At 41.7% G+C, this 25,181-nt stretch overlaps 5 protein-coding genes across 5 annotated transcripts; 2 read left to right on the forward strand and 3 right to left on the reverse strand.

Moving 5' to 3' along the window:
- Positions 1-347: 347 nt before the first annotated feature.
- On the reverse strand, positions 348-2,392 carry K441DRAFT_601150 (glycoside hydrolase family 76 protein). Its single transcript, XM_067645221.1, has 3 exons — positions 2,030-2,392; positions 1,712-1,974; positions 348-1,653 (listed from the first exon to the last, which is right to left on the reverse strand). The coding sequence occupies exons 1-3, from the start codon at positions 2,115-2,117 to the stop codon at positions 616-618; spliced, it is 1,389 nt and encodes a 462-aa protein (XP_067510011.1). The 5' UTR covers positions 2,118-2,392; the 3' UTR covers positions 348-615.
- A 985-nt stretch (positions 2,393-3,377) lies between these two features.
- K441DRAFT_673041 (uncharacterized protein) lies at positions 3,378-4,544 on the reverse strand (the record flags this gene model as incomplete). Its single annotated transcript, XM_067650612.1, has 1 exon — positions 3,378-4,544. The coding sequence occupies one exon, from the start codon at positions 4,542-4,544 to the stop codon at positions 3,378-3,380; it is 1,167 nt and encodes a 388-aa protein (XP_067510012.1).
- Positions 4,545-5,707: 1,163 nt separating this feature from the next.
- On the reverse strand, positions 5,708-8,296 carry K441DRAFT_626220 (actin-like ATPase domain-containing protein). The gene is made up of 7 exons (XM_067646123.1): positions 8,031-8,296; positions 7,950-7,976; positions 6,881-7,901; positions 6,731-6,830; positions 6,581-6,684; positions 6,162-6,510; positions 5,708-6,113 (listed from the first exon to the last, which is right to left on the reverse strand). Exons 1-7 carry the CDS (start codon positions 8,053-8,055, stop codon positions 5,913-5,915), a joined length of 1,827 nt encoding a protein of 608 aa, XP_067510013.1. The 5' UTR covers positions 8,056-8,296; the 3' UTR covers positions 5,708-5,912.
- A 917-nt stretch (positions 8,297-9,213) lies between these two features.
- On the forward strand, positions 9,214-11,352 carry K441DRAFT_626221 (uncharacterized protein). The gene is made up of 3 exons (XM_067646124.1): positions 9,214-9,465; positions 9,517-10,477; positions 10,532-11,352. The coding sequence occupies exons 1-3, from the start codon at positions 9,445-9,447 to the stop codon at positions 11,068-11,070; spliced, it is 1,521 nt and encodes a 506-aa protein (XP_067510014.1). The 5' UTR covers positions 9,214-9,444; the 3' UTR covers positions 11,071-11,352.
- A 684-nt stretch (positions 11,353-12,036) lies between these two features.
- K441DRAFT_651460 (uncharacterized protein) lies at positions 12,037-13,014 on the forward strand. Its single transcript, XM_067647199.1, has 2 exons — positions 12,037-12,437; positions 12,508-13,014. The coding sequence occupies exons 1-2, from the start codon at positions 12,066-12,068 to the stop codon at positions 12,979-12,981; spliced, it is 846 nt and encodes a 281-aa protein (XP_067510015.1). The 5' UTR covers positions 12,037-12,065; the 3' UTR covers positions 12,982-13,014.
- The last annotated feature ends 12,167 nt before the right edge of the window (positions 13,015-25,181 follow it).

Genomic DNA, 25,181 nt, shown 5'->3' on the forward strand with positions numbered 1-25,181 from the left:
TAGAGCGGGGGGTGGAGAAGCTGGGGGAACCTTCCATTGATTGGACCAAGCGACAGCAGAACGCCATCATCGTGCCCTCGGTGGCAACCCCTCATGAGCCACCTTCAACCAAGAAAGAAGGACGAGATTCAGGACAGAAGGCGTCGCGCAAAAGGCGTCAGTCACTTCGCCAGTTACTCCTGAAGTTAGACAAATATGTAACAATATGTAGCCAAGAACGGAGGAAATGTGCGTCGACGTAACCGGATAAGATTGTCAAGCCCTGCCAGTATCACAAGCCAAAACCGTTGAGCCGTTCGCGGCTCTCTATGTAAAACGGGTGTTTGTTGAGCATAGCTTCACAAGCAACCACGCAATAGTTATTGTATAGAGTATCTGTTCTATTAGAAGAGATTCAAAAGCACCCAAAGTCTGTATATTTTACATCTAACACCAATTGCTGACTCCGCGCTATGCTGTCCCATGTTATTCCATAATAGCCCTCCAACGCCACAGATGCTATATGTACATTAACGGGGGTGACCGCCTGCTTTGCGGTCGTTGATAAAGGCAGTCAGTAATGAAAAAAAAACTTTTGAACACCTATCGTGAGATATGGAACCAGTCCAGTTCCGACTACCAGAGTCCTGCAAGAACAGCACCAAATGCGGCGCTAGCCAAGAGCCTACTTCCAGTGCTCACCACACCTGGTGCTATATTCGGTGTCGTGTTCGGCGTTTGGAGTTCTGCAGTTATAGACCTCGCTGGGAGGTTGATGGTGGTAATGGCAGTAGATTTGGCAAGATGAGCATTCGCCAGTGTGCCTGGAGCACCAGCGTTTGCGACCAGGAGGGCCTGAGTAACTTCGAGGGCGCTAAGCTGCTGTCCGATGCCGCTGCTGCCGTCCCACGCGCCCGTGTACCACTTACTGCCGCAAGTCACGCTGTCTTTGCCACCCGAACAGGATGTCGCAGCTGCAGCCGCTGATTTGCTGAGGAGTGTGTTGATTGAGGCTGCTGTATAAGGAGCCAAGACTGCAGTCTTCGCGAGAAAGCGCGCAAGGTAAGCTTTGAAACTTTGCTGATCGGTATTGCAGGTACCGACAGTCTCGCACGCAGCTTCAAACATAACATCGGTGGCGTTAGGGTAGGGTGAGAAGAACACAGCGCTTCTATCGAGCAGTCCGGACGTTCGTTTCTGCCATAGCGAGGATCCATTGGTGTAGTTGTAAAGTGTCGCTGTTCCATGAAGGAAGATGCCCACTCCATAGCTCCATTGCATATGATTGATTTGTGAGCAGTTGAGAGTATCGTCAGAGCCATCAAAGACTTCGTAAATACTGCTGATTAAACCAATTCGCTCACACCAGTCCCATGTCTTTTCTGCCCAATCCACGTATGTTTGGTTTCCAGTGTAGCGAGCCAGACGCGCAGCAAGCGCAAAGAATCCTCCATTTGAAATGCTGTTTTTGTAGTCGTATCCGTATGAATTTTCTGGGAATATTTGCCATTTTAGGCCGCCATTGCAGGAGGTAAGATCCCAGCGTGCAGCCATGCTGTCAAAGGCGGCTTTTGCCACGTCAAGATATTGTGGTTGATTCTGGGGCGGGCTGGGGTATTCATATTCGAGTGCGGACATGAGTGCGAGGGCCCAGAAGGCTTGATCATCATTTCCCTAGAAACACATTAGCTCCACTATTTATAATAATGGTACAAGTTCTTATTTGGCATACCTCATCTCCTCGGTGCGCAGGAACCATAAGATCCGCATTTGGTCCAAAATTGGCAATCAGCGCCTGTATGGTGGTATTGACGTAGCTCGAGTCGTTGGTGTATGCCCAATAGTCAACTAAGCCTCCCCATACAGCGCCTGCCTCCCACCAGTAGTATGGTGCGGGTAGGTTCCCTATTTTCGTAGCCGGTGTATCAGTTTGGTTGTTGGTGTAGTATGTCATCATGTTATACGCATATGTCGCGGCAGCATTGCGAATAGATGCTAACAAGCTGTCAGTACCAACCCCTAAGATTTAAGTCTGAGGGTGTAGTCGTACCTTCATCATTCACGTTCAGCGATATACAGGAGGCAAAGGGGAGAGTTGCTGAGACAGCAAGCGCTGTCATCCGCCAGTCGAATTTCATTGTGGAACAGTGTCGCGGTATAACGGTAGGAGAGAGTTACGGAGGAAGACATGATGGGCGAGAGAGGCCGGTGATAAAGTAAATGGGGCAGCTACGGATACATTCCTTCACCCATCTAGCGCGATTAAGTAAATTATGTAGGGGATAACAATGGGTGTGCAGTAATTGTCTTGTGGATTGAACAAGGGCTTTGGGCGCGGTTTGTTTCTCCCCAGTCCCACTGAGGGGTAGCTATTGTTGCACCACTAGAGGAATCCATTAAACAAAAACCCATGATTGGCGGCTGTCGTCGGATGCCAGGGGTACAAACACCTTTTTCTCAGCCTCAGGCGGTGTTTAGTGTATCAGAATCAGAAAGGGGAAGGTGAGATGTTCGTAGGTGGTTGTTTCAAGATGCCCCATCCGCTTAAGAAACATGACAGCGCTGGGCGGAAGCGTGTCAGCCACCCGTTTTGGGCGGCTCCGTCGCACACTGACCTTTTATCCTTTTAGATTTCTAAAGCCATCCCCTATTGTCCGTGGGAGCGCTTTCAGATCCAATTCGTCAAGGTTTACGGATACCTTAGGGAAGCTCGTATCTAAGGGTTAAAATATGGACATCTCCTACAATTCAAAACTTGGCACTTGGTCTATTCACGTCCTATTTCAACAGCGCTAGACTGTTCACCGGTCATCGTGTGCAAGGTAGCATCTTCATACTATCGAGGCGCCGATAGCTCCACTTTTGTCGATTAACCCTTCTTGCTCAAACCTCCATGGATATCCTCGGTCAGTCTACAGTAGCCTACGACAATTGCAGTAAAATCGATAAAAACCCCGGCTTAATCTCGAATATATACAAGTTCCTTTATGTACCTTGCTCTACAAGTCCCGAAAAGCTTGTATCAGCCAATAGAATTATACCCTGCATAAACCGATTTTCAATCCCGATCCAAAATATTTGCCTAGATTACCTAATCCCTGAATCCTCAGGCGAGGATCAGAGTGTTGAACCGTACTCACTTCGCGTCCCACTCCGGCGAACTGTAGCCTCGTATCGGCTTATCAAACCCTCGTAAGCGGGAAAGCAATAAAAGAGAAGACAGTTGACTTGACAATTGTTGAGAACAAAGCTCGCTGGGACGTAACCATTATTGCTACAGGAAGGAAAAACACCTACGCGCCGGGCTATGAATGCTTGCTAAGTCTTGTTGAGAATACAGATTGCCGAAGATGATACAATAAGAACAGTCAAAAAGAAGCGGATATCATAAATCACTCTTAAATTTCAAGCACGACCAGCTTTCGCTGGATCTTTTCCAATAAACTCCATTCTACCTCGTTCCATTGCGACCTAATCGCAGACCACTCTCCCAGTATCCTCCTGACCTCGTACAGCACGAACTCTGCACGATTTCTTAAGTCTGGCAACCTCAAGCCTACTTCTCCCGCAGTTGTTTGGCCAGCCTGGATACTCCTAATCGTATGTCCAATCGCGTACCTCGCGCGTACCAAATCCCTACATTCATGGATGTCGCTGGACGTTACTTCGGCGTCAGGCTTCAGCGCCGCTCTCCGTTTGAAAAGCTGGTATCCATCTTTCCTGCCGAACCCAGTGGAATGCTCATTGCCATTCTTTGGTGCGCTGACTGGTACTGGTACTGGTACTGGAGTGGGCGTCTCATCAGGATAGTAACCCGCGACTGGCACTGGGACAGGACCGAAGCCTGGATCATGTGGGATAGCGTATGGTGCGAATGGATTATTCGGACCCCAAGAATTATCGCAAGCTGGACTCCCACGCTGCGGAGCCTGTTGAGGTTGAGGAGCCGGTTGTAAAACAAGTGGAGGATAGTGTGGTGCCGGGTATGTATAAGGGCTAGGTTGTACAGATATTAGGTCCGGTTGCTGAGGTATTGTAACCGGACGCAACGGGTTTGCGGGCTGGCGTAAGCCAGGTGTTGGTGCAGCCGGGTTCTCTTGCATCTCCATGTCTGTTCCTTGCTTTTCCTTTCCTGGGAACATTTTTTGCGACAAGCTGCTGAGTGAACGGATGAGAATAGGGCCTCGCTTTGGACCGAATGCGCTATCAGGGATCGACTGCGAGCTCTGCGCAGCTTGCTGTGGTGGCAGGGTATCATTTTGGTAGAACCGGTCTAGTCGCTCCTCGAACTCGCGAGAGGGTAAGTATCTGGGCGGCATGGAGAGCGGAGAGCGTATCTGACTCCGCCTGGAGAAAGCTTTAAGCCATCGTACAGCGTGAAGGAAGAGCAGGACGATGATGATGCAGGACATTATGAGGTAAATGAACGAGACTAGCGGGACGCTCCCCACGAACTCTCTTGTCATATTGTCTTCGACCACGGTTTCGTTGATTGTGCCATTTGTCGAAACTGATTTCAGGTGCCATCCGCCTAGCTCACTCTCCGGAGATCGTTTTAAGGCCATGTTCTGGATATAGTCTCCTCCCTAGGAGACCACAGTGATAGACGAAAGAGATCACACGCCGATCCCGGGCAATGAATGGGACGATGGCCAAATCTGCGCGACAGATCCCAGCCTGAGACGCCCTTAGAAATAGCTATACAAAGCTTCCTGATGATTCTTCCATCACTTACGCGCTCATATCAAAAAAATGGTTGTTATATCTTCCATGAAGAAGTGAATGGCGACCCTGGTACCCCGCGAAAGAATGAAGCTTGTACCAGGTTGAGGAATTGAGAGTGTTGTGATCTATGATGCGTTGTGGATTGCGAAGCGACAAAGCACGCGTACTCTACAACCCCCTCAGAGTTGGGCCTCGGTCCCTGCTGTATGGAGTCCTCGGCAGGAAGCAGCCCTTGCATGGGCCGGACGCCAAGGTCGTGACAGGTACAGGAGATTTCTTCAACCAATAAGCCCACCAAACCTTTAATCACCCTTGGCATGTTTGTGGCGTCGAACCCCCCATTTTGGGATGTTCCAGACGCCTTCCCTCATCAACTTAAGGACACGAGGCTGAGTCTGCCTTGCCGCTCACGAGTTTCTGCGCTCCCCGTGCTCAGTTTTGCGGAACTTGCCTTATTAGCGCTTTTCCACTAGCCAAAATCATACTCAAAGTCAATTCGGTGGAGGCTTGAACAAAGGGTAAATCTGGCCGAGGATTCTCAAGAATTTCATATCGTATCACCCATTGGCTCGTATCAAGCCTGGTTCAAGCGCTTGGATATCAACAGGCAAATGACCCTGCAGCCGCTGCTTCGGGCTGGCCAATGGCTCAAATGCGGCCTAATAGGCACAGTGTCTAAGATCTTGAACCGAGATATGCTTTGGAAACTAAGATCCCGTTCCCTAATGAACTTTTCATGGTGCTCCTTATCCCTTGACACGGCAGCGTCCAACGAGAAGGTGGTCTGTGCGCAAACACTGTTTTTGAGACTACACGTATCTACATAGAATCATTAATTACACCACCATGCCTTCCAATCGTACTAGAATTGATGCAGACCTTGTTCAGAAGACTCAATATAACGCTCCTCCAGATTGAATCGCGAAAAAACCCTGCCCTAAGCCCTCATATCTATCGCCGAATACTCTAAGGAAGCCTCTAGATAGTAAGGATTGGAAGAGACCTAGGCGTACTACCTCGTGTTGAGCGACTTAACTCCAAAGATTAAGCTTATATATCAATATACTATGAAATCACCGAATTGAGCCTATTTGATTGGTGAGCACGGGGCCAAGTGCCGTGTCAAGGGATAAATTATACTTAATCAACCAAACTTGAGCTTAAAATAATAGGATAAGGCAATGCAGAAGCTCTAAAGATATTATTCTCTAATCATAGTGAGTAGTAACCGAACCATACTCTTGCCCGTTAAATGTCAACCAGAACTTCAAATTGGAAGTTAAGGAAATGTTGATCTTGAAATTGGCAATAAAATATGGTTTCCCCTGTGGCCCACTTCGTGCTACCTGGAATTTGCTTTCGGGTACGGAGCTCAAGTCTGCCGAGAGAATGGTGACATTGTAGGCAGACTGCGAAAGAGTCAGCGGTAAATTGAAGTTTTTAGAAGGACAGCTTACATCGTCTGCATAACGCCTGGGAGCGACATCCGCATCGCAAGCCACCAGTCTAGCTTTGAAAACTCTGCTGTCGGTGGCATCAAATGTTCGGTAGAGTTCTATTTCAGCATGACGAGCCTGTGATGACAACAGCGGGTCGCCTTTCTTGATCAGCCAGCTCATCTGTCCTTTGGCATACTTTTCGCCATCATGTTCGTCGATATATGCATCCTCTTCGGTGTGCTTGAAGGCAGAGAATGGCTCCGAAGCTGGAGTACCGTAGTGTCTCCGGCACTTTCGAAGGTATATGAGATCTGACCCCCCTGATTCAAGTCCTCTTGCTACAGCCCCTCGGACAACAGCGCTCCAGCTATAATTTTAAATAGGTCCCATTAGCAACCAGGGGGTGGGTAGATTAGAGTTAATCAGGTGAGACTTACGCCATGGTAGGTTGTATTGTGCTGATTCCTCTAGTTCTGGCAAATTGTCGAACTCTATCAAACATATAGGGCGATTTACCGAAGCCTCCCACCAAAAAGACATACTATTTCGTGTCAACCAAGCTACACATGCTTTATGGGATGACTAACCTTCACTTGTGAGCCCGTCCGCTGCACTTGATCAATCTGTCCTGCAATCAAATTGCAAGTTTTCTCCACACAGGGATCGAACATTTCCTTCAGATCATCACTATCTTATGAATAAGCAACTAGGTAAACCTGAAATGGCAATTGACTTACGATGTAACGCGGATTTCACCGCAGTCGATCCCCCGACTTGGATCATCTATAGCGTTCAGTGGTGAAGGCAAAGGAAGAATGTGCTCCTCGTCCTCTTCGCTGCCGAAGCTGGTCTTTGCGGTTAAAAATGCTTGCATAAGTCTACCCAATTTTGGCTCAAGCATATGCTGGTCTCGCTCGCCGGCTGGATTATCGGCGATTTTTTTGTAGTCTGCTGTTCCAATTTTCTTCTCCAGCCACTTCGTGAAGTTCCGGTCTACAAAGCTACCTCCGCATTTTTCTCCGGTGCCAATCGCAGCTTCTTCGATTTGAAACGTAGGGTGGATAGTTTTGACCCTGTAGGAGATTAGATCCACAGTACCACCACCAGCATCGCAAAGGACAAAGCAGTCCCCTATGGCGACATCCTCGCCTTGTTTGCCTCCTTTCATTGTTTTTAACACATATATGGCTGCGGCTTCGGGTTCCGTGACCATAATCGTTTCTCTAAGATTTGGGAACGACTTCTCGTCAAATCCAGCCTTTGCGACAGCACGAAACGTACGATCCTTGGCCCTGTCGGACCAAACAGCCGGAACAGTAATAACAAGATCAATCGGCATCGTCAGGTAGACACCTTCGTAAGCTTTTTCTAAATTTTTGATGAGCTGACCCTTGACGTGCGAGAGATAGTCGGCCACAATGTCGACAGGGTCTTTGCCCGGATATGCGGGTGGCCCTCCTCTATCTGCAAAGCGTGTAAGGTCCATGTTTCCAATGCCAGTCAATAGTTCGAGCAACATCTTCAACTCGTCCCCTCTCTTCTGCTCATCTAGCTCGAGCTTTGTCCAGACCTGACGGTGGGCTTGTGGTGGGATTAAGGAGCCCCATAGAACTTTTCCACTAGATGAAGCCGAGTATGATATCTCGCTGGGTACCTTCTCTTTTGTACCCAGCTGGCCGTGGTGGCCGGGCCAGTCGTGGACGACTTGGATGTTGTCGATGGGCGTGTTGTCGCTCGTAGCTTCGCAGAAGGCGACGCCTGTCAAGATTAGCCTCACGATTGGATATAGTGGAAGTAAGAGCATACCTGTAAATGTGGTGCCATAATCAAGGCCTACAGCGTATTAGACAAGGATCAAGGAAGAGCTATGAAGCGAGGCTTTCGTACCTATAACAAGGCGATTTCCTGGCATATCGAACAATCCTAATCAAGAAAACTTGGATATCAAGGCGTGGAGGGCAAGAGAAATTCGGTGTGTGAAAGTTCATTCATATGAGAAGAACAGCAAGAAAGTAACGAAGAGAGTCCAAGACCTCTTGGATGGCAAGGCTAGGTCATGAGGGGCAATAAGAATCCCCGGACCTGTAACCTCCAAGAGTCCAATAAACGCCGGGCTTTTGAAAAGCGGAAAGTAGTCGGCCAGCTGAGACGGACATGGCCACGACTTTCTGCTCGCATGCCTGCACAGCTCGGTTCAAGCTTAGGCGCTTGGCACATTTGGCGAGTCGTCCACCTGCAGTCGAGGGAGCAGTCCCCTCACCCCATGGCTTGGTTCTAGCCGGACGACAAGGAATATGTCACCCCTAATCCGTCGACTTCGACTGGCTTCATCGGCACATTTGCAGCATTCACAGCCTCCAATCTTCTTGCTGTTACTTCCAAAATATTGTGGCTTGGAGATACCGTGAATATTTCTTCAATATAGGATAGGTGCGTGGGGTTGGTTTTATCAAGCCTTGCTGCGTCGACTTACACCATGCAGCTTTCCACCAACCATCACCAGAGAGTATCATTTGAATGATTCTATTGGCTCATACGTTCCGCGGGTCTCGTCCACGATGCAGGTGTGAGAGCTCACGCTTCAGTGGTTATGCAAGCTTAGGGTACTGCATTGCACAGACCGTGCGCAAGCCAACTTACTAAAATATCTCAACCACAATAAATAAGAGCAATTTCAAAAGTTAATTAAGCCTTAATTATTACCTATAGATTTGGAATATTTTATTATATTTTATTTCCATTCCGTGGTGATATAGTAGTGTTAAAACATGGGGGCTTAGTCGCTGTGGCTGTTCTCAAATTAGACACCTTGAGAAGAGCCTCATTCTTATCATGAGATCAGGCACGACGCTCAAAGCCACTCGGTTGGCTTTTCTACATCCAGCGCCCACATGTGAGAGCTCATGCATGAGGGCATTTCGCCCTGAAAAAGAGAAACACGGGAGGCGTTCTGGCCCGCACATCAGGCTCACCAGCATGGATTGAATTCATACCAGCCTTGTGGACCAACTCTCATTTTTCTGCAGCTGGTAACTAGCTGAACCTCATGCATGCCAATAGATTTGATCGGTAGCCGCGGGGCACCACCGAAGCCCTTCTTTCTCCCCGCTTCGATCTCTCCCTATCCACGAACCTCATAATCTCTTCTACTACAAATCCCCATAACCGTCATACCGGCAAGCCTTTGGGCTTGCGAATGAATCTCCTTCTTTGATTCCTAGCATTTACTGCCGATTTTGTGTTGATTTTTAAATGTGACAGTGGTCAGCAAGGCTCCACCAAGTTACTCTGGTTATTGCGAATGTATCAGCTAGGCATAACAGTGAGGTTATATTATTTCTCATCAATCGCTCAGCCGCTAACAGTATGGAAGGTCAGCTCAATACTTGGGCCGAGGCCTCAGCCCAGATTTGTCGAGCACAAGCCGCGCCAGTCCAGTGAGAGTGAAATGACGGAAAATTCCCATCCGCAGATACCCCATCCGTGGGAGCAGCACCCCGATGGTGAGTCCAGGCACCAAGGAGATGATGATGGTGATTCTCAGACCGAGGGATCCCACCAGGAGACTCCAAATAGCGAGGACCCCGCTCATACAGACGTGGCTGCTAAAGAAGCAAATGGCATAAGAACTATTGGGGGAGAGGAAGGTGGAGAGAGACAACAGCGAGATGCGGGCTTGAGACAGGAGATCTATAAGTGTCAGGATCAAATACACGTTCTTAATGCCAATCAGGATATTTATATTGCCGAGAACCACAGGTTACGCAACGAGAGGAACGAGTGCAGGGATAAGCTGGACAGGATCCAATCAAAACTTCTTCAGGACTTTTACTTCAAGAAATATCCAGAGGATGAGCAGCGTATGGAGCCACGTCCTCGCGGGAAGTATTTGGCAATGGATAGGATTATTGACGAAATACTTCAAGACTTAGCAGACAGGGACAGAAGGAATTTGGAGCTTGTCACCGAAACCAGTAAACTTGAGCACAATCTGGAAGTGCTTCAGAAAAGCTTACTGTCAAACGTGGAAAGATTCCGTCCTACTCAAGATGATGAGCTCATTAGCAATTTCGAAAGCCTGGCCTCTGCAATCAAAGTTATCACCCGCGATGTTCCTAGCAGCGCTGACTGCAATAAGCTTGCAACGGAATTCGCACATTACACATTGATTGACGGTGTTTCACTGTCTTACTGGAAAGATAGGCTTCACAGAAAATGCCTTTTAGAGGCAGCTATTTGGTCAATCCTCATGGATACAATCTTCTCGACACCTTTTTACGTATTCGGGGAATATGCTGATCTATTTACCACTGAGTGGAAGAAGCTATTCATGAGTAAGTCGGCGTTCTAAACCTTAATAGGTATTATTTGCTGACTCCATTACCAAGGGGCTGGGTTGATGCAATCCAAAGATTACGTCGAACCCTCATGGCCACCTCCTTCACCACTGTGTGAGAAGTGGAGATACGTTACTATCGAGCAACTACAGATCAAAGTGGTAGGGGAACAGCCAGCTAGCCACGAGTGGGAAGAAGGCGACAATCAAGAAATCGATGTAGTAGTTGATTCAAGCCATCAGAATGCCAAGATTCACATCGAGCAAGCTCTTATCGGTGCTCTGACTCCCGTAGCCCCTGGCATCAAACCCGCCAAAATCCAAAAAATTGTTAGGAAGGCTTGCGAGTTGGCAGTTCAACTAGGTCTTCAGCGATGCCGTCTTCAGATCATCGCCCCGAAGTTAGATCAAGAATACATCGCAAGGAAAACAACCGACATGATGGGTATTTCAGGTTGCGAAAATATCAAGACGGGCCGTGTGGCCTTCATTGTCAATCCAGGGCTTAGAAAATGGGGTGACGGTCATGGCGGTCACTTGGACCAATCCTTAAACCTTGTGCCCGCGTTGGTCTTCATTGAGGGTGAATAAAGGCTACTGCACACTTGCCTTATTGAGTAGGAAACCTCTTAACTACATATCCTTTTATATACCGAGTTTTTGGGTTTTTTTATTTCTATAATATTCCTCAAAACACCTCAATGCACATATATGCTGGTCACCCCCGGCGGGCATTGGGATATCCTCAATTGGACTTTCCAATACCTAGGATCTAGTCTTAGACAAGGCCTTTCAATTAAGAGCCTCGTTGCTGTATTTAGTAATTCACGTAGCTGCTATCCAGTAACACCTTCCCCATGGGCACAATCGAAGGCTTACAATAAATCTGCGGTCTTAACCCAGAAATTCCCCCACGCGGTACCATGTGTTTGTGGCGTTCAATCTGGCCGGGAACAGAAGAATTGCCTAGACACACCATATTATTCTCTTCCTAATTCAGACACTGGCCCATACAGACGCCTCAACCAGGCCCAAGCGTGAACGAAGGCTCACACGGCGGCTTTTCAGAAGCAACTTTAAACGGCTGTGTCCCAATTCGCCCGGCAATTTTATTGCTACCCATGGCTGCACTTCGACGCAAGACCGGTTCTCACCTCTTGATCATCTTCTCCCTAAATTCGTTTTTCTATCTCCCAGGAAGTGGTCTGCTTTGCGCTGACAGCTGTTGGCAATCGCAATGATTCGCGGATTATGGGGCGAAGATGTCAGATTCGAGGGAAGTGTGTTCAAGAATCATTATGAGCTGGCAACGATTATCGTTTATTGCATCTTCTTCGCCGGGATCATCTGGGCTTGGTCGCAAATTGGGAAGCCCAGTCTACGTCCTGGGGAAGGCGATATTATTGCAAAATCGAAAGGGCCTTTCAACCGCCTAGCATCAGGGACCGTACTGTTGGTGTTGTTAGTATAAACTCTGTAATCACGTCTTGAAGAGGCATGTTTTTTAACCTAGAACTAGCTGGTACGCATTCACTATCCTCAACCTATTTATTATTGAAACTCGCGCAAAGGTCAAATATGGCTACATGTTGATGTATGTCTGGATTACTGGCCTCAAGCTCTTCGCCGATATCCTCCTCCTTGTCGTTGCCCACCGCGTTTGTACCTGCATGATGTCTCGCTATCGGGGAAAACTCGCAGCATACTGGCTCTTGACAGGCGATTTTCTAGCAATTACGCTCGCAGCAATTGCTCTTTATTACATCGGCAGTGCTGCAGCTACTGAAATCCTATTCCTTAATGAAGCAGACAATTCGCTTGTTCGAGACATAGATGGACGGGAGCTCAAATTGCAAGCAGCCTTCTACTCCGTTCAAGCTGGTCTCTCCATTTTCGTTCTTGTTGGGGCTATCCTGCACATTATACGCTGCGCAAAGGTTGTTGGATATCCACTTTCGGTAAGCAGTCATAATCACTTCCTACAGATTTCCAAAGAAGCTTGCCAAGTGCTCATAATATTTCTTTCAGCCCACTCGTCATGCTTTCAAGGCAATCGTATTCATCTTCATCCGCAATCTGTCTGAACTGACCATCAACCTACATTACGGTTTATTTGGCCACAACGCAAAATCCTATGTCCCAGTAGCTCAAGGCGCCATATATGGTCTATGCTCTTATCTATTTCTGCACTATATAACCAAAGCTGGACAGGCCGTCACACGGATTGATCTGGCCTACGAGATTCTCGCCGAAGGACAGCATATTGCTCGCTCAGAGATTGTAAAGCAGATAGAGAATGACATTGCAGATGGACGTCGACCGCCGCCGATGCAGCAGATCCTGGAGGAGATGCTGGTGGAGCCGGATGAGACATTGCCGGCGGATAGGGAGGAGAGAATGCGATTATGGCCGGATAATGATATTAGGAAAACTGTGGAGGAACACAGGAAGTTTTTGGAGGGGTTGCAGGAGCAGCACGGAGGAAGAGGGAGAAGTAGCTAAGCTTGCCGTCAGAAACTTAAAATCATACTTCACTCAACAACTATAACTAGCACCGATCGTTACGTAGTGGCAACACTGCGACCGCAGATGTCTAATAATGCACCGAGCCGCTTGCAAGCTATTTGCAATTAAGAAACCCCAAAATATGTGTGGGACCGTTTTTAGAACTTTCCGGTTATGAAACCTACATATATGTAGGTCATGTCGTCTTATTATAGTTTACAGCTGTCCTGCATTTGCACCGCGTCCTCTAGTTAACTATCGAGAACATATCATAGCAGCTTAGCCCCTCCCTACGGACACACTTTTCTCAATTTGCTCACAAATATTGCCTCATTTAACTACTTTTTCTACTCATCTAGACTTTTAGTAGGAAAATCTATCCATATTAACCATCTTTTGTGATCCACCCCCCAACTCTCTATATTATATAGCCAAATGTAACATAAATAGGTAGAACGAGAGGGTGCAAATACAGGGAGGGATAGAGAGGAGAGAGGGGTAGAAAGGGAGGCATAATTAAGAGGCAGAGGCAGAAATGAGAACCGACTGGGGCCTAGACCGTGAATTTGAAGAGCTCAGATATAAATATTTCCTTTCCAGCTGCCCTTCTTCTCTCCTCATCCACCTGACGAACTCTTGACACTATATTATTTTGGTTTTAGCGCCTCCCTAATATCTTCTATTATTATAGCGAAGATTTTATAATCTTATCTTCTTACTAATAAAATAAAGGGCGCGGCCTATATTATATAAAATTTAAAAGGTTTAAATAAGACATCTTTATATTCTTTACTATAATTAGCAGTTATAGCTTTATTATATTAGTTCGATATTTATAGTAAGGGCAATCTATATTATAATAAATTTAAATAGTTATATATATATTTATAGGGTAAGTAGTATTTTAAGTAGTAACTTCAGCAGTAGGTTATATGGAACTTTAGTATTTTTTAAACCTAGCTAATTAAAGGGTTATATTATTTTAGCTATTTATATTTTAGTATTACTTTATATTACTTTAAGGGTGTTATAAATAGGGAAATGTATTTAAGATATTCGCCTATCTGCATCTTTATAAAAGTATAGTATATTAGTTTGCTATATATTAAGGGTTTATTATTAAAGCCTTATAGGCCTTAAGGCTTACTAAGTTTCTTTAAATTTAGGCGTTAAGTTTTCGCGTAGTTTATATTAATAAAGCCTATACTAGTAGCTCCGCTATCTATTAGGATTTATACCTCCTACTATTTTTTAAGTATTTAAATTTTACTAAGTATATTAAGGGAGTTGTATTATATATTAGCGCTAGAAGAGCCTAGATACTTATACTCTTCTACCTCTTATTTTAAATCCTTTAATATTAAGCGGAGTTAACCACGTAACCTAGTTATAAAGATAGGGCTTTACCTATTATAAGGCACCTAAAAGAACTTAGTTAAGGAAATGAATACAATATTTGCGGTCTATCTAATAGATCCAGCAATGCCAGTTCTAAAAGGAAGGGATAGACAATAGGTCGTAGGTAGCGTTAAAACGGAAACTTAGTACCCGGTAAGATTTTAGAATAGTATATCGCCCACAGACTATTGGGTTGCCATAAGTATTCGCCCCATCTCACTCTATACCGTACTCGTTTACCACTTCCTTCCTCTATATCTTAATTTAACCGCTGCGTCTTACGTCTGCATTTATCCCTGCTGTAATTATTAGAGTTAAAACTTTGTCTTATTTAGATTCGGCGAGCTAATATTAGATAGTGGTAGGCGTATATAAAAGGGCAACGCGTTTTAGGGTTCTATTAGAGGCTCTAAAGCCTTATTTTAAAAGATAGAGTTCTTATTCTAAATTATCTAGTCAATATATAGTATATAGTATTATATAGTATTATTTTAAATAATATTTATTAATGTGAGGCATGAGGTAGACAGGGAGTCCGATTAATAGAATAATAGGATATATTGGTAGGTTGCAAGAAACTAAGAGACAAATCCTTAAGGAAAGGGGGCGTCTTAGTATAAGGGCGTAGAAGAGGTTTTCTGGGTCACGTGCGTAGCTATAGCTTATATATAAATAGTATGCGCCTTACAGCTATAATAGCTATCTACTATACTAGCACTTAACAGAAATAATGAAATTTTTTATTAAATTAATTTATGATAACTATACTGCCTACTAGTTTTTCTACTCGCCTTCTTATTAAATACTTCTATTATATTTCCCTTACTTTTCTCACTTACCTAGTTCTAGTTTTCCTCTATTCGGCTTCTACTCTTATCTTTTTTCTAGCTAATTAGGGGATAATAGTTTTAGGTAAGGTAGCTTATTAGTTTAATATCTTCTAGGGCCTCCAGCTAATCTAAAGAGAATCCCTAATAGGTAATTTAGCATTATTTAGAGTCATCTAAAGGGGAGAATTACTTCTCTATCCATAAGCTATATATCTTATCTCCTCTCCTTAAAGACCGCCAAAATTTCCTTTACGCTATTACCCACTAGCCCTAAGCCTAAGCGTAAGGTCTCTATAAGTATAGCTAATACTTCCCGTTACTATAATACTAGGGATATCTAGTACGGAAATGCCAGTAGTAAAGCACTAAGGCCGAGTACTGCGCCATAAATTTGCCATTATTATTAAGAGTTCTTTTTTAACGTCACTATATATAATTGCCGCCAGTACTTAATATTAAACGCTGTAGGTGAAGCCCTAATTATACTAGTAAGTATATTGGCGGCCTTAGCTCGGACCTCCGGCTGCTTATTAAAAATCGTATTATTAATATATTTAATAAGGTCCCGCTATTAATTGTCCAACATAAGGAACAGGTTGTGGTGGTTAGGGATATCTATAAACTATAGAATAAGAGATTAATAACGCTAAGATTCTACCTTAGCTCCCACGCGGATTAAAACAGAGACAAATAGTCCAACTTTATTTATGCGGAAAGGGACATTAAAAAGCTTGTTAAGGACTTCTTCTACTAGGAGTTTAATCTCTTTATTAATAGTGATTATAGAGAGGATAAGCTTAATAAGCCTCTCTTATAGGAAATTAAGCAGCTAAGTATAACTATAAAATAATAGATGGGTATCCCACTATACCAAAAGGGTGCGTATAGCCCGGACGTAAAAATCTTAGTCGTATTTCTGCCATATATTAAGTCGGTAAAGGACCTTAGCGTTTATTATAGATTCCTTATCCGTTAACTAATACGGTCGGATACTAACTAAAGAATATTTCCTCTGTGCGTTAATAAGATGGTTAATATCCTTATATAACTCGCTAATTGTTATTATACGGGCTAGCGCTATACCTATTGCTAAACGGACAGCATTATATAGATAATTAAGGTGCTCTATAAAGCCTTACAAAATCTCCTACTTTTCTAGATAGCGTGGACCGGTATAGTAAATAATTGAGCCTAGTAGGCCAATCTAAAGGGAATCTTAAGAGGCTCTATTAGATTCCATATTAACGTAAAACGTAGGTTTAATAAATAGCTAAAATCGTCTTGGGTCGTTGTCTTTTATTATACGCTTTAAAAACTTCTTCTAATTCTCATTAGCTAACCGCTCTTGTAAAACCGTTCTAGTCTTAGGTAAGACGGATTCCTAAAACGCTTCTAGTATATATATAGCCAAAACCATAAAAAGGAGGAACAACGCAGTTATGGCTTCTACAGCGACCCTACAGTAGTTTTCATTACTACACGCTTTAAAAACACTCTTTGCGAATTTTTAAATATCTATAAAGTTAGACCTAGCTAAGAAAAGCCAATATACGTAATAAATTAACATATAATGCGACTCTTAGAATTTATAATCTAGCTCTATCTTTATAAACCCTAATTGCTTTAATAACCATTCTTAATCTAATTGCTGCGCAATACGGGAGAGTACCTTCTCCTTAAGGTTGTTATATGTGACTTCTATAGTAATAAGCCGTGCTACCTATAGAGATTTACTCCGCACTATTATTCGAGGGTCCTTACCTATATAGTATTTTTTTTAATAAAAGTCTTAGACCCTAAATCCGGCTTATAACCGGAGTTAATTTAAGGGTTTTTATTAGGGTCTAAGACGACGCCCCGAAGATAATTCTTATATTTATGTTTAGTAAAGATTTATATATCTACTAACTTAAAGATCTTATATATAACCTATTAAGAGATATAACGAAGGTCCGGATGGGAATCTATAGAGGCTTCTATAACTATATTAATAAACGCTTTAGAAGCAATTAAACTATAGGCAACTTCGAGGTTTTCTGTAATCTTTATAATTAAACACTGTTTTATCTTCCAGTAAGATTCCTTAGTTAATTAGATAAGATCCCTTAACAACTTCGCTTTCTCGCTCGCTATAAAGTCACTTCTTACCTAAATTTTGGCCTTAACTTTCTCTAGAATAATGGCCTCTCCGAAGTTATACTAGTAAATAACCACGCATTCCTAAGGTCTAACAATGTCTATAATTTACCATTTCTTATCTTTTAAAAGATTCTGCACAGAATCGCTCTTAATTTAAGTAGCTTTGACGTAGGCTTTTATAGCATATAGAATATATCCCTAATGCTAGGAAATTTCGGACTGTATATAGCTGGATAACAAACAGGTTATTGCGCCTTTAATACTTATAGGATTTTTCCCCTCCACTACTCGTGTAAATGCGTCTAGAAGTAATAGAATAACAAGTAGTGCGATCCTTAGAAATTCGCCTACTACCTAATTAAGTACATTCCCCGCGCTCTGGCGAACTTCCTTATAAGTAGATAAGCTTAAATTAACAAGGTTAAAAAGTAGTAGATTAGTTAGCTTTAGTTCCTTTAGGGGCCTAGAGTATACGTTATAGTACAACCTCCGAAAATAATATAACTGTGCCCGCTTAATAAGTAGCGGCCTTAGATATTCCTTTTAGAGCCCTTTAAACTTAAATAGGGTAAGCTAAGCTTTAAAAATCTTTAGCCTTTTAGATACTTCGCCATTATAGGAACCTATTTAGGTAAACTATAACTTAGATATATTATATAGCGCCTTAAGGCATTATAGATTATCTTACTACTCTACGAATAGGAACTAGTGGGTCTTATAAATAATTCTACCTATTTCGCAGCGCAGCTTATAAACTAACTGGTAATTCTCTTCTCCTTAATCTAAGGGGTAACCCAATATATACTAGAAGGTTAACTCCTTATCCTCCGTTTTAGCTAAGTTGATACTATCTTCACCATCTATATCAATTCCGTCCCTTTAGCGTAAGGCGCCATAGCCTATAATAGGATTGCTGTTGTCAGCCCTAGGATCGAAAAGATTTAAGATCCCTAATATTACTGATTAAAGAAGGTAAAGGCATTAAGATACTTCGTTAGACTACTCTTTCCTAGTACTATCTCGTTTAATAGATAGCGTGGGTCTAATTAAATTAGTTAAAGAATTAATTCCTATATTGCACTGCGAGCTAAATAGTTTGGCCGCAAAGTTAATTTCCTTGTTACTCGGCTTATACCATATAACATTAATTTTCTTTAGGCTAGTAGTTTTACTCTATACTTACATTATAAGTTTATTCCCAAACTCGTCCTTCTTATATATTAAGTAATTAATAATATATATAGCTGTTAAAGTATATAGGAGACGTTCGGTGATATTAGAGGCAACCATCTTAGGGCTCCCTTTGCATTTTAGCTGCACGTACTTAATAATAGCAAACAGCTCTTTTTTTAAGTAAGTATAGAGTCTCTAACTTCGGTTAAGGAGTAACCGAGTAGATATATATTCCACACTTATATATAATCCCCTAGTAGTATCTCCGTATCTACTATTGTGCCAGCTCCATAAACATTAATGTTTCTGCAAATACTAGTAATAAGAAGGGGTAGTAATTACTTTAGAGACTTTCTGGGGTTAACCTTTATAAGTACGTTATATAAATAGCCTACTACGGATCTTATTTACTAAAAACCTGTACTAGCTACGAATCTAGCAACTTTATCCAGCGCCATATTAAATCAATCCGGTAATAATGTTGCGAGAAGTATAGTAGATGCTCTTTTAAGCATATATATTACCTCTTTTTCCTAGCAATCGCGGTGTAAACGGAAACTATTAGGCCTCTTTAACTTCTCCAAAAGGGCGAAGACTTGGTTAAATAGTAATGCGACAAATCCTAAGACTTTTACAGTGGATAATCTTAGGATTGCTTTTTCCTAATAGTCGTCTAACTCTTTCTTATAGTTAATATTAATGTCGCCGCTTTCTAACTAGACGATCTAATTAGTTATCTACCGCTTAGCTAGGTATAAGTCGTGTCCCACTAGGGTATTTATATTATCTTCCGGCACTTACCTATTATAACCCGCTATCTTCTCCTTTATTAGGTTATAAAACGGTACTATATAGGATACAACTTCTATGCAGGATAATGTATGTAAAGTCTTCTCTAGATTATTAGCGTTAATACCCAAAAGGACAAGCCCAAGGAGTGTTGTAATGTAATACCTATAGCCTTTCGCCTTTGCTATAATGTTAAATAGTACACTTAACGCTTAGATTAAGGGTATTGTTCTATAGACTTTAACTAGACCCTATATAGCTGAATATATCCGCTAAAAGGCTCTAAGTAGGATTAAGTCCTAGTTAAGAAAGGCTAGGAGTTAAAGAGTTAATATAGTAAGTTCTATAGCAGAAGGCGTCTTAGCGAAAATTCCTATAAACACGGCCTCCCGTAAGCATAGTACGAATTAACGCTTAAGAGCGTTATTAAGTCTCCTTTTATCTAGTACCTCTATCTTACCACTTCGCTCTTAATTTTAGCGTAAGACGAATATATTAGCTAAATGGAAGACCAATTACAATAAGGTTAGAGTCTAGTCGCTAAAATTTAATAAATAGAAGTATGTCTTAACGGCTTATAGGAGGCTCTCTAGCTTTAATAAAACTAAGCCTAAATAGACCAAATAGGCAGGAGATAAGGACATTATAATTAATTAAGCGACATTCTGCGCAGTAGGAGGGCTTTTGGTATTATATTTAAGTAGTACCCTTGCTCTCTAAGAATGTTCTCTAACTTATTAGTAAGCAAAGTTTAAGTTTTTATTAGGTATATTAAGAAGCCGTAAAATAATAGTAAAAATAAGCGCAGATTATTAATTGGTAAAGACACTATACTCTAAGAACGGGATATATCTTATAGGTAAAGAGTCTTTAGTAAGCCTAGAAAATAGATTAATAAAATTCTTATTAGTAAATTATAAGTAAGCAACCTAGGACTAAGCGTTAAAGAGAGTTAGCAGGTAGCATTATTGCTTTTCGGCAGTCTACTCTATAGGGACTATTAGAAATAATAGATTAAGCAATACAATTACCATGTATGCATTCTCCGGGTTAACAATGCTAAAGTAGGGCAGAAACTCCTTAAGTATAGTAGGAATCTATTCTAAATTAAAGTAAAGATAAGCGGACTTGCAAACTCGGATTAATGGGCCAGTAAGACGGTTTATATTTTTAGGATAAACGGTTCTAGATTTATTAGGCAGGAACTTGGCCTTAAGTTCTTTAGCAACGCGTCTCTAATTGAGTATTAGGACTTTCCTATGCTAAAGGCGGTATTTTTAACTATAAGTAGTATATTAGCGAATAAAATGTTAAACTAAGAAAAACGATTAAGAAAGCTATTACTTTGCTAGAGTTATAAACATAGCTTAAAAGTTTCTTGTATATCCTATATTTAACCCTTATACTAACCCTAGCTTAAAATAGAGTCTTATAAGCCTTAGATAGATATCGCGAGGAAGTTTAAATTTTAGGTATAGCAAGTTTAAAATACGCCTTAGTAAAGAGTTTGCGCAACGATACTGTTTTATAGCCACCGCGATATAGAGTTTCCCTACGCAATTTTCTAGAGCCCTCACTCCATCTACTTCATCCTCGGTTTAATAAGAAAGATTCTTAAAATAGTTAAAGCTATATTGTCGATTTATTTAGGCCAAAAGAGTAATAGAGATCGATTTAATGCTAAATATAAATGCGTAAAAACGGTTTTTCTAATAGAGTATTAAGCTGAATAAAGGCGAAATTTTGGTTTAGGACGTCGCTACTAGAATATCGGCTTAATGTTATAAATCCAATAGCGAGGCGTAGATTGCGGTGTGCATTAGCTAAGCTGGCTTAGGCTGTATATATAGTAGGTAACAAAGGCGTGTTAATACCTTACTAATGCTAGTGCTGCGGGTAACTAAGACCGGTAAATGCCTATCTTAAAGGCATTAAAGCCTAAATTAAAGGCAAGTATGCCGTAGACGTATATATAGAGGTTATAAACTAGTATAATGGGAAGCCCCTATAGGGCGAATATCGCCTCACCTCTACTTATATTTTAAACACTTATAAAATATAAGGCCAGTGTTAGTATTATAGGTAGTAAAAATTAATAAAAGTTAAGAATGATATTTAAGGCTTAAATTAGGATTTCCAGACGGTATAAAACGAGAAGACGCTATAAATGTATCATAGAGTAGGGCGTAAATTAGAAGGCGCTAAATATAAGAGAGTAAGCTATATATGCATTTACGGAGGTTTTTAAGCGCTAGGAAGTTTAGGGAGAATTTATATATATAACTATAGAGGGTAAGATATTAGTATTCTGCTCTAAATAGAACGCTAGTTATAGAGCTGCTTACCTATAAGTATTGCCTTTAGGATTAAATAAGAATTAGTAAGCGGAATTAGTATAGCTATATATTCGTTATCTAGAGGCGCTGCGTATAACGAAGGCTAGTTAAAGGTCTATATAGTATACTATCCGGGGTCTTATTAGGATATACGCTAGCGGGAAATATATAAACGGGAAGGGGTGCCGCCTATATATCCGCGTAGAGAGATATTAGGCATTTATTATATAAAGTAGTATACGGCTTATATAGCGGGTTGTAGTAGTATATATAAAGGAGGCCGGTAAAAAGGCTTGCGGTATAATATTTTATTAGAGCGATAGGAGTGAGATTTACAATAGGCACGATCTAAACATTACGTGCCTATACTAAGGGGCATTGCCCAAACCAAAATCAGCCCTACTATAATAACTATTACATATTAGGGGGGGGGGTTATTTGGCGCGGTTATGACCCAGGTTAATACGAGGTTAGGGCTACCCCTGCTAATAACGCGCATGAACCCCACACGAGGTCGCGCAGCGACCGCCCCTAAGTACCCTCGTACGCGATTTTGGGCCAAAAGGTACATAATTTAAGTTTAATCGGTACTTCTAGGCGGTCGCGTAATGTCACTGCAGTGCAGTCCTATATTGAGACGTCTCAGTCACTAGTATAGTCCTATATTAAGAGTCTAACCCTATAATTAATATTCTTATACTAAAGCAAAACTACGGTCTTAAACTTTATAATTCCTAGTCCTATGCCTATTAAAGTCCCTAATAAGCTGCTCAAATTAGCTAAATAAAGAATCCCCTATTATATATAACTAGGGCCTCTACTACGCGGGACAAGAAAAAAGCATAGTTACTTTAATAGTGATGAAGATAATCTAACCCTACTACTAGATGCATTTGATTTTAAAGATATATCTTTATAATTACCTAGTAGAGCAATTAGTATCAGCTTAATAGTTAATAAGTAACTAGCAAATACCACAGTTTTTATTAAGCCGGTATTTACTATAGTCTATTAGCTATTTGCTAAAAATATATAAGAATAGTTCCTACATTACCACAACATTTACTAGGCATCTTTTTTATGTCTCCTAGTATTTTGTGCACTAAGCTCTCACTCTATATTGGAGATGGGTACACTTATAGTAGACCTAAGTATAATTACATATACCAGTGATAGTTAGGTTAAAAAGATAGTAAACGCTAATAGTAAAATAGACTGACTTATAAATTAATCTATAGTTATAGAAGGTTTGACTAAGTTATATTCCCAAAGTCTTTACGCGTAGGCTAAGCATTTAATGCAACGCATATGCATACACCTCGCATATTTTAATTCTTCCTATATTTAGACACTTGCATATACAGTAATAATATTCCCCTTTTAAACGAGTTAGTCTTAGTTTCGTTACTTTTAGAATTTGGTTTAGCTTTAACTTAAGTTCTTTTTGCTTCTACTTATCACAGGCGGCAATTTTAAGCCATTAGCCGGAATTTAAGGCTATATATTATCCTAATTAGCGCTGCTAATAGGACCGGTTCTTTTAGTGCCTAACTAGTGTTTAACACAAGCTCTTAACTATCTTTACTTTTCCGCTTAACTGGCCTAGCTAATAGGGGTTAAAGGGTAGATTGCTGTGCAGCTTACGCAAATAGGGCTACTATTAGTATTACGAGTAGTAAAGATTAATAAAGGTTAAGAATAATATTTAAGGCTTAAATTAGGATTGCTAGACGGTATAAGACGAGAAGATACTACAAATGCATCTATAGAAGCCTATTCTACGCCATCTTTAAGTTCTTCACTCTACCGCCGGTTGCAGTAAGCGTACACTACTTAACGACAGTATTCTTGGAGCAGGGTATAAATTAAAAGGCACTAAATATAAGGGAGTAAGCCGCATATATATCTTCGGAGGTTGCTAAGCGCTAAGAAGTTTAGGAAGAAATTATATATGCAACTGCAAAGGGCAAGATGCTAGCGTTCTGTTCTAAATAGAGACGCTAGTCGTAGAGCTGCTTGCCTATAAATATTGCCTTTAGGATTAAATAAGAATTAGTAGGCGGAATTAGCGTAGCTATATATTCGTTATTTAAAGGCGCTGCGCACGACGAAGGCCAGTTAAAGGTCGTGTGTAGTATACTATCTAGGGTCTTATTAGGATATACACTAGCGTAAACGGGAAGGGGAAGAGGCGCCGCCTATACATCCGCGTAGAGATATTAGGCGTTTATTATATAAAGCAATATATAGCTTATATATTAGTTATAGCAGTATATATAAAAGAGGCCGGTAAAAGAGCTTGCGGTATAGTGTTTCTTATTAAAGCGGCAGGAGTGAGTTTTAAAAATAGGCATATAGTAACAGCCTTGGGCGTCTAAATATCACATGCCTATACTAAGGGGCATTGCCCAAACCAAAATCAGCCCCACTATAATCACTTTTATTACCCAATCTTTAACACATCTACATCCCGCACTCGCGTCTTGCTTATTATAAGGCACTACTATAACCACACTAAAGATACTCTATGGTATGGAAAGCTAAGATATAAACGACTTACGCAAACAACTAGCAATATAGGGCGAATATTATTCCTCGCATAAGTGTCCAGAGCCTCTCTATTAACTAGGCACCCCTCTAAAAACAGAGAAGATTATTTCTACGTACCTAGAGGTACTATTAACACGTATAATATATAATTTATACTAACAAATAAGAACTAGAAAGCTAAAGAACATACCGCTACTATACTTAACACCATCTCCAACAAGCTCTTACTCGAAAAATCGTTCCTAGCAGTATATACTAAACTAAAAAAACCTCGTCTAGGTAAGCCCGAACCATCGAATATAGCTATAGTGATATTAGCGCTTAGTAAGTTAAATTAATATAACGGGTTACTACAGTTCTAAGCCTTAAATAACAGGCCTCCTAAACCCTTTCAGCTTAAGAGCGGCAATATACTGGCCGTACAGTGTAACACCCCTTAGTGGTTCAAAGGTAAGGGAAGTAGGCTCGCGTATATATCTATATAGGTCCGTATAGATACCACCCCACTAGTAACCGTGGGAGGGTAAAAAGCGTATAGGGATTGTGTCTAGTTAAAAGCTTAAGCGCAATTAGGGTTTGTAGGAGGTATAACAGCTAGGGCGTTAGAATTTGCTAAGATTTATAGGTTAAGAGCACCGTTATACTCTATAGAGTAATTAGGGTAACAGGAATCGACATAATTGTTCATTACTAGTCCACTGTTCCCGTAAGAGATAGGAAGGTCACTATCCGCCAATATTATATCTGGCAGCTCGCCATATTGACCTTAATTAACAGTTAGTAAGGAGTTTGGGGCTAGCAGCGGGTTTAGAAAGTCGTATAGCCCGCCTTGAAAATCTTAATCAGTAAGTAAAGGGTTCGAGGCGGGCTGTAGATTAAGAAAATCATATAGCTCGCCCTGGAAATCTTAATCGGCAATTAAAGGGTTTGGGGCGAGCCGTGGATTTAGAAAGTCATATAGCTCGCCCTAGAAATCTTAATC

The sequence above is a fragment of the Cenococcum geophilum genome, assembly GCF_001692895.1.
Source record: "Cenococcum geophilum 1.58 unplaced genomic scaffold K441scaffold_2, whole genome shotgun sequence".
NCBI lineage: Eukaryota > Fungi > Ascomycota > Dothideomycetes > Gloniales > Gloniaceae > Cenococcum > Cenococcum geophilum.

Coding starts and splice junctions, on each gene's coding strand:
- K441DRAFT_601150 (XM_067645221.1), bottom strand. CDS start 2,117: ATGAAATTCGACTGGCGGATGACAGCGCTTGCTGTCTCAGCAACTCTC. Junction 1,975..2,029: donor GCTGAACGTGAATGATGAAG/GTACGACTACAC, acceptor ACAGCTTGTTAG/CATCTATTCGCAATGCTGCC. Junction 1,654..1,711: donor CTGCGCACCGAGGAGATGAG/GTATGCCAAATA, acceptor ATGTGTTTCTAG/GGAAATGATGATCAAGCCTT.
- K441DRAFT_626220 (XM_067646123.1), bottom strand. CDS start 8,055: ATGCCAGGAAATCGCCTTGTTATAG. Junction 6,685..6,730: donor GGACGGGCTCACAAGTGAAG/GTTAGTCATCCC, acceptor GACACGAAATAG/TATGTCTTTTTGGTGGGAGG. Junction 6,114..6,161: donor CCAGGCGTTATGCAGACGAT/GTAAGCTGTCCT, acceptor ACTCTTTCGCAG/TCTGCCTACAATGTCACCAT.
- K441DRAFT_626221 (XM_067646124.1), top strand. CDS start 9,445: ATGTATCAGCTAGGCATAACA. Junction 9,466..9,516: donor TGTATCAGCTAGGCATAACA/GTGAGGTTATAT, acceptor ACAGTATGGAAG/GTCAGCTCAATACTTGGGCC. Junction 10,478..10,531: donor GTGGAAGAAGCTATTCATGA/GTAAGTCGGCGT, acceptor TCCATTACCAAG/GGGCTGGGTTGATGCAATCC.
- K441DRAFT_651460 (XM_067647199.1), top strand. CDS start 12,066: ATGTTGATGTATGTCTGGATTACTGGCCTCAAGCTCTTCGCCGATATC. Junction 12,438..12,507: donor TTGTTGGATATCCACTTTCG/GTAAGCAGTCAT, acceptor TATTTCTTTCAG/CCCACTCGTCATGCTTTCAA.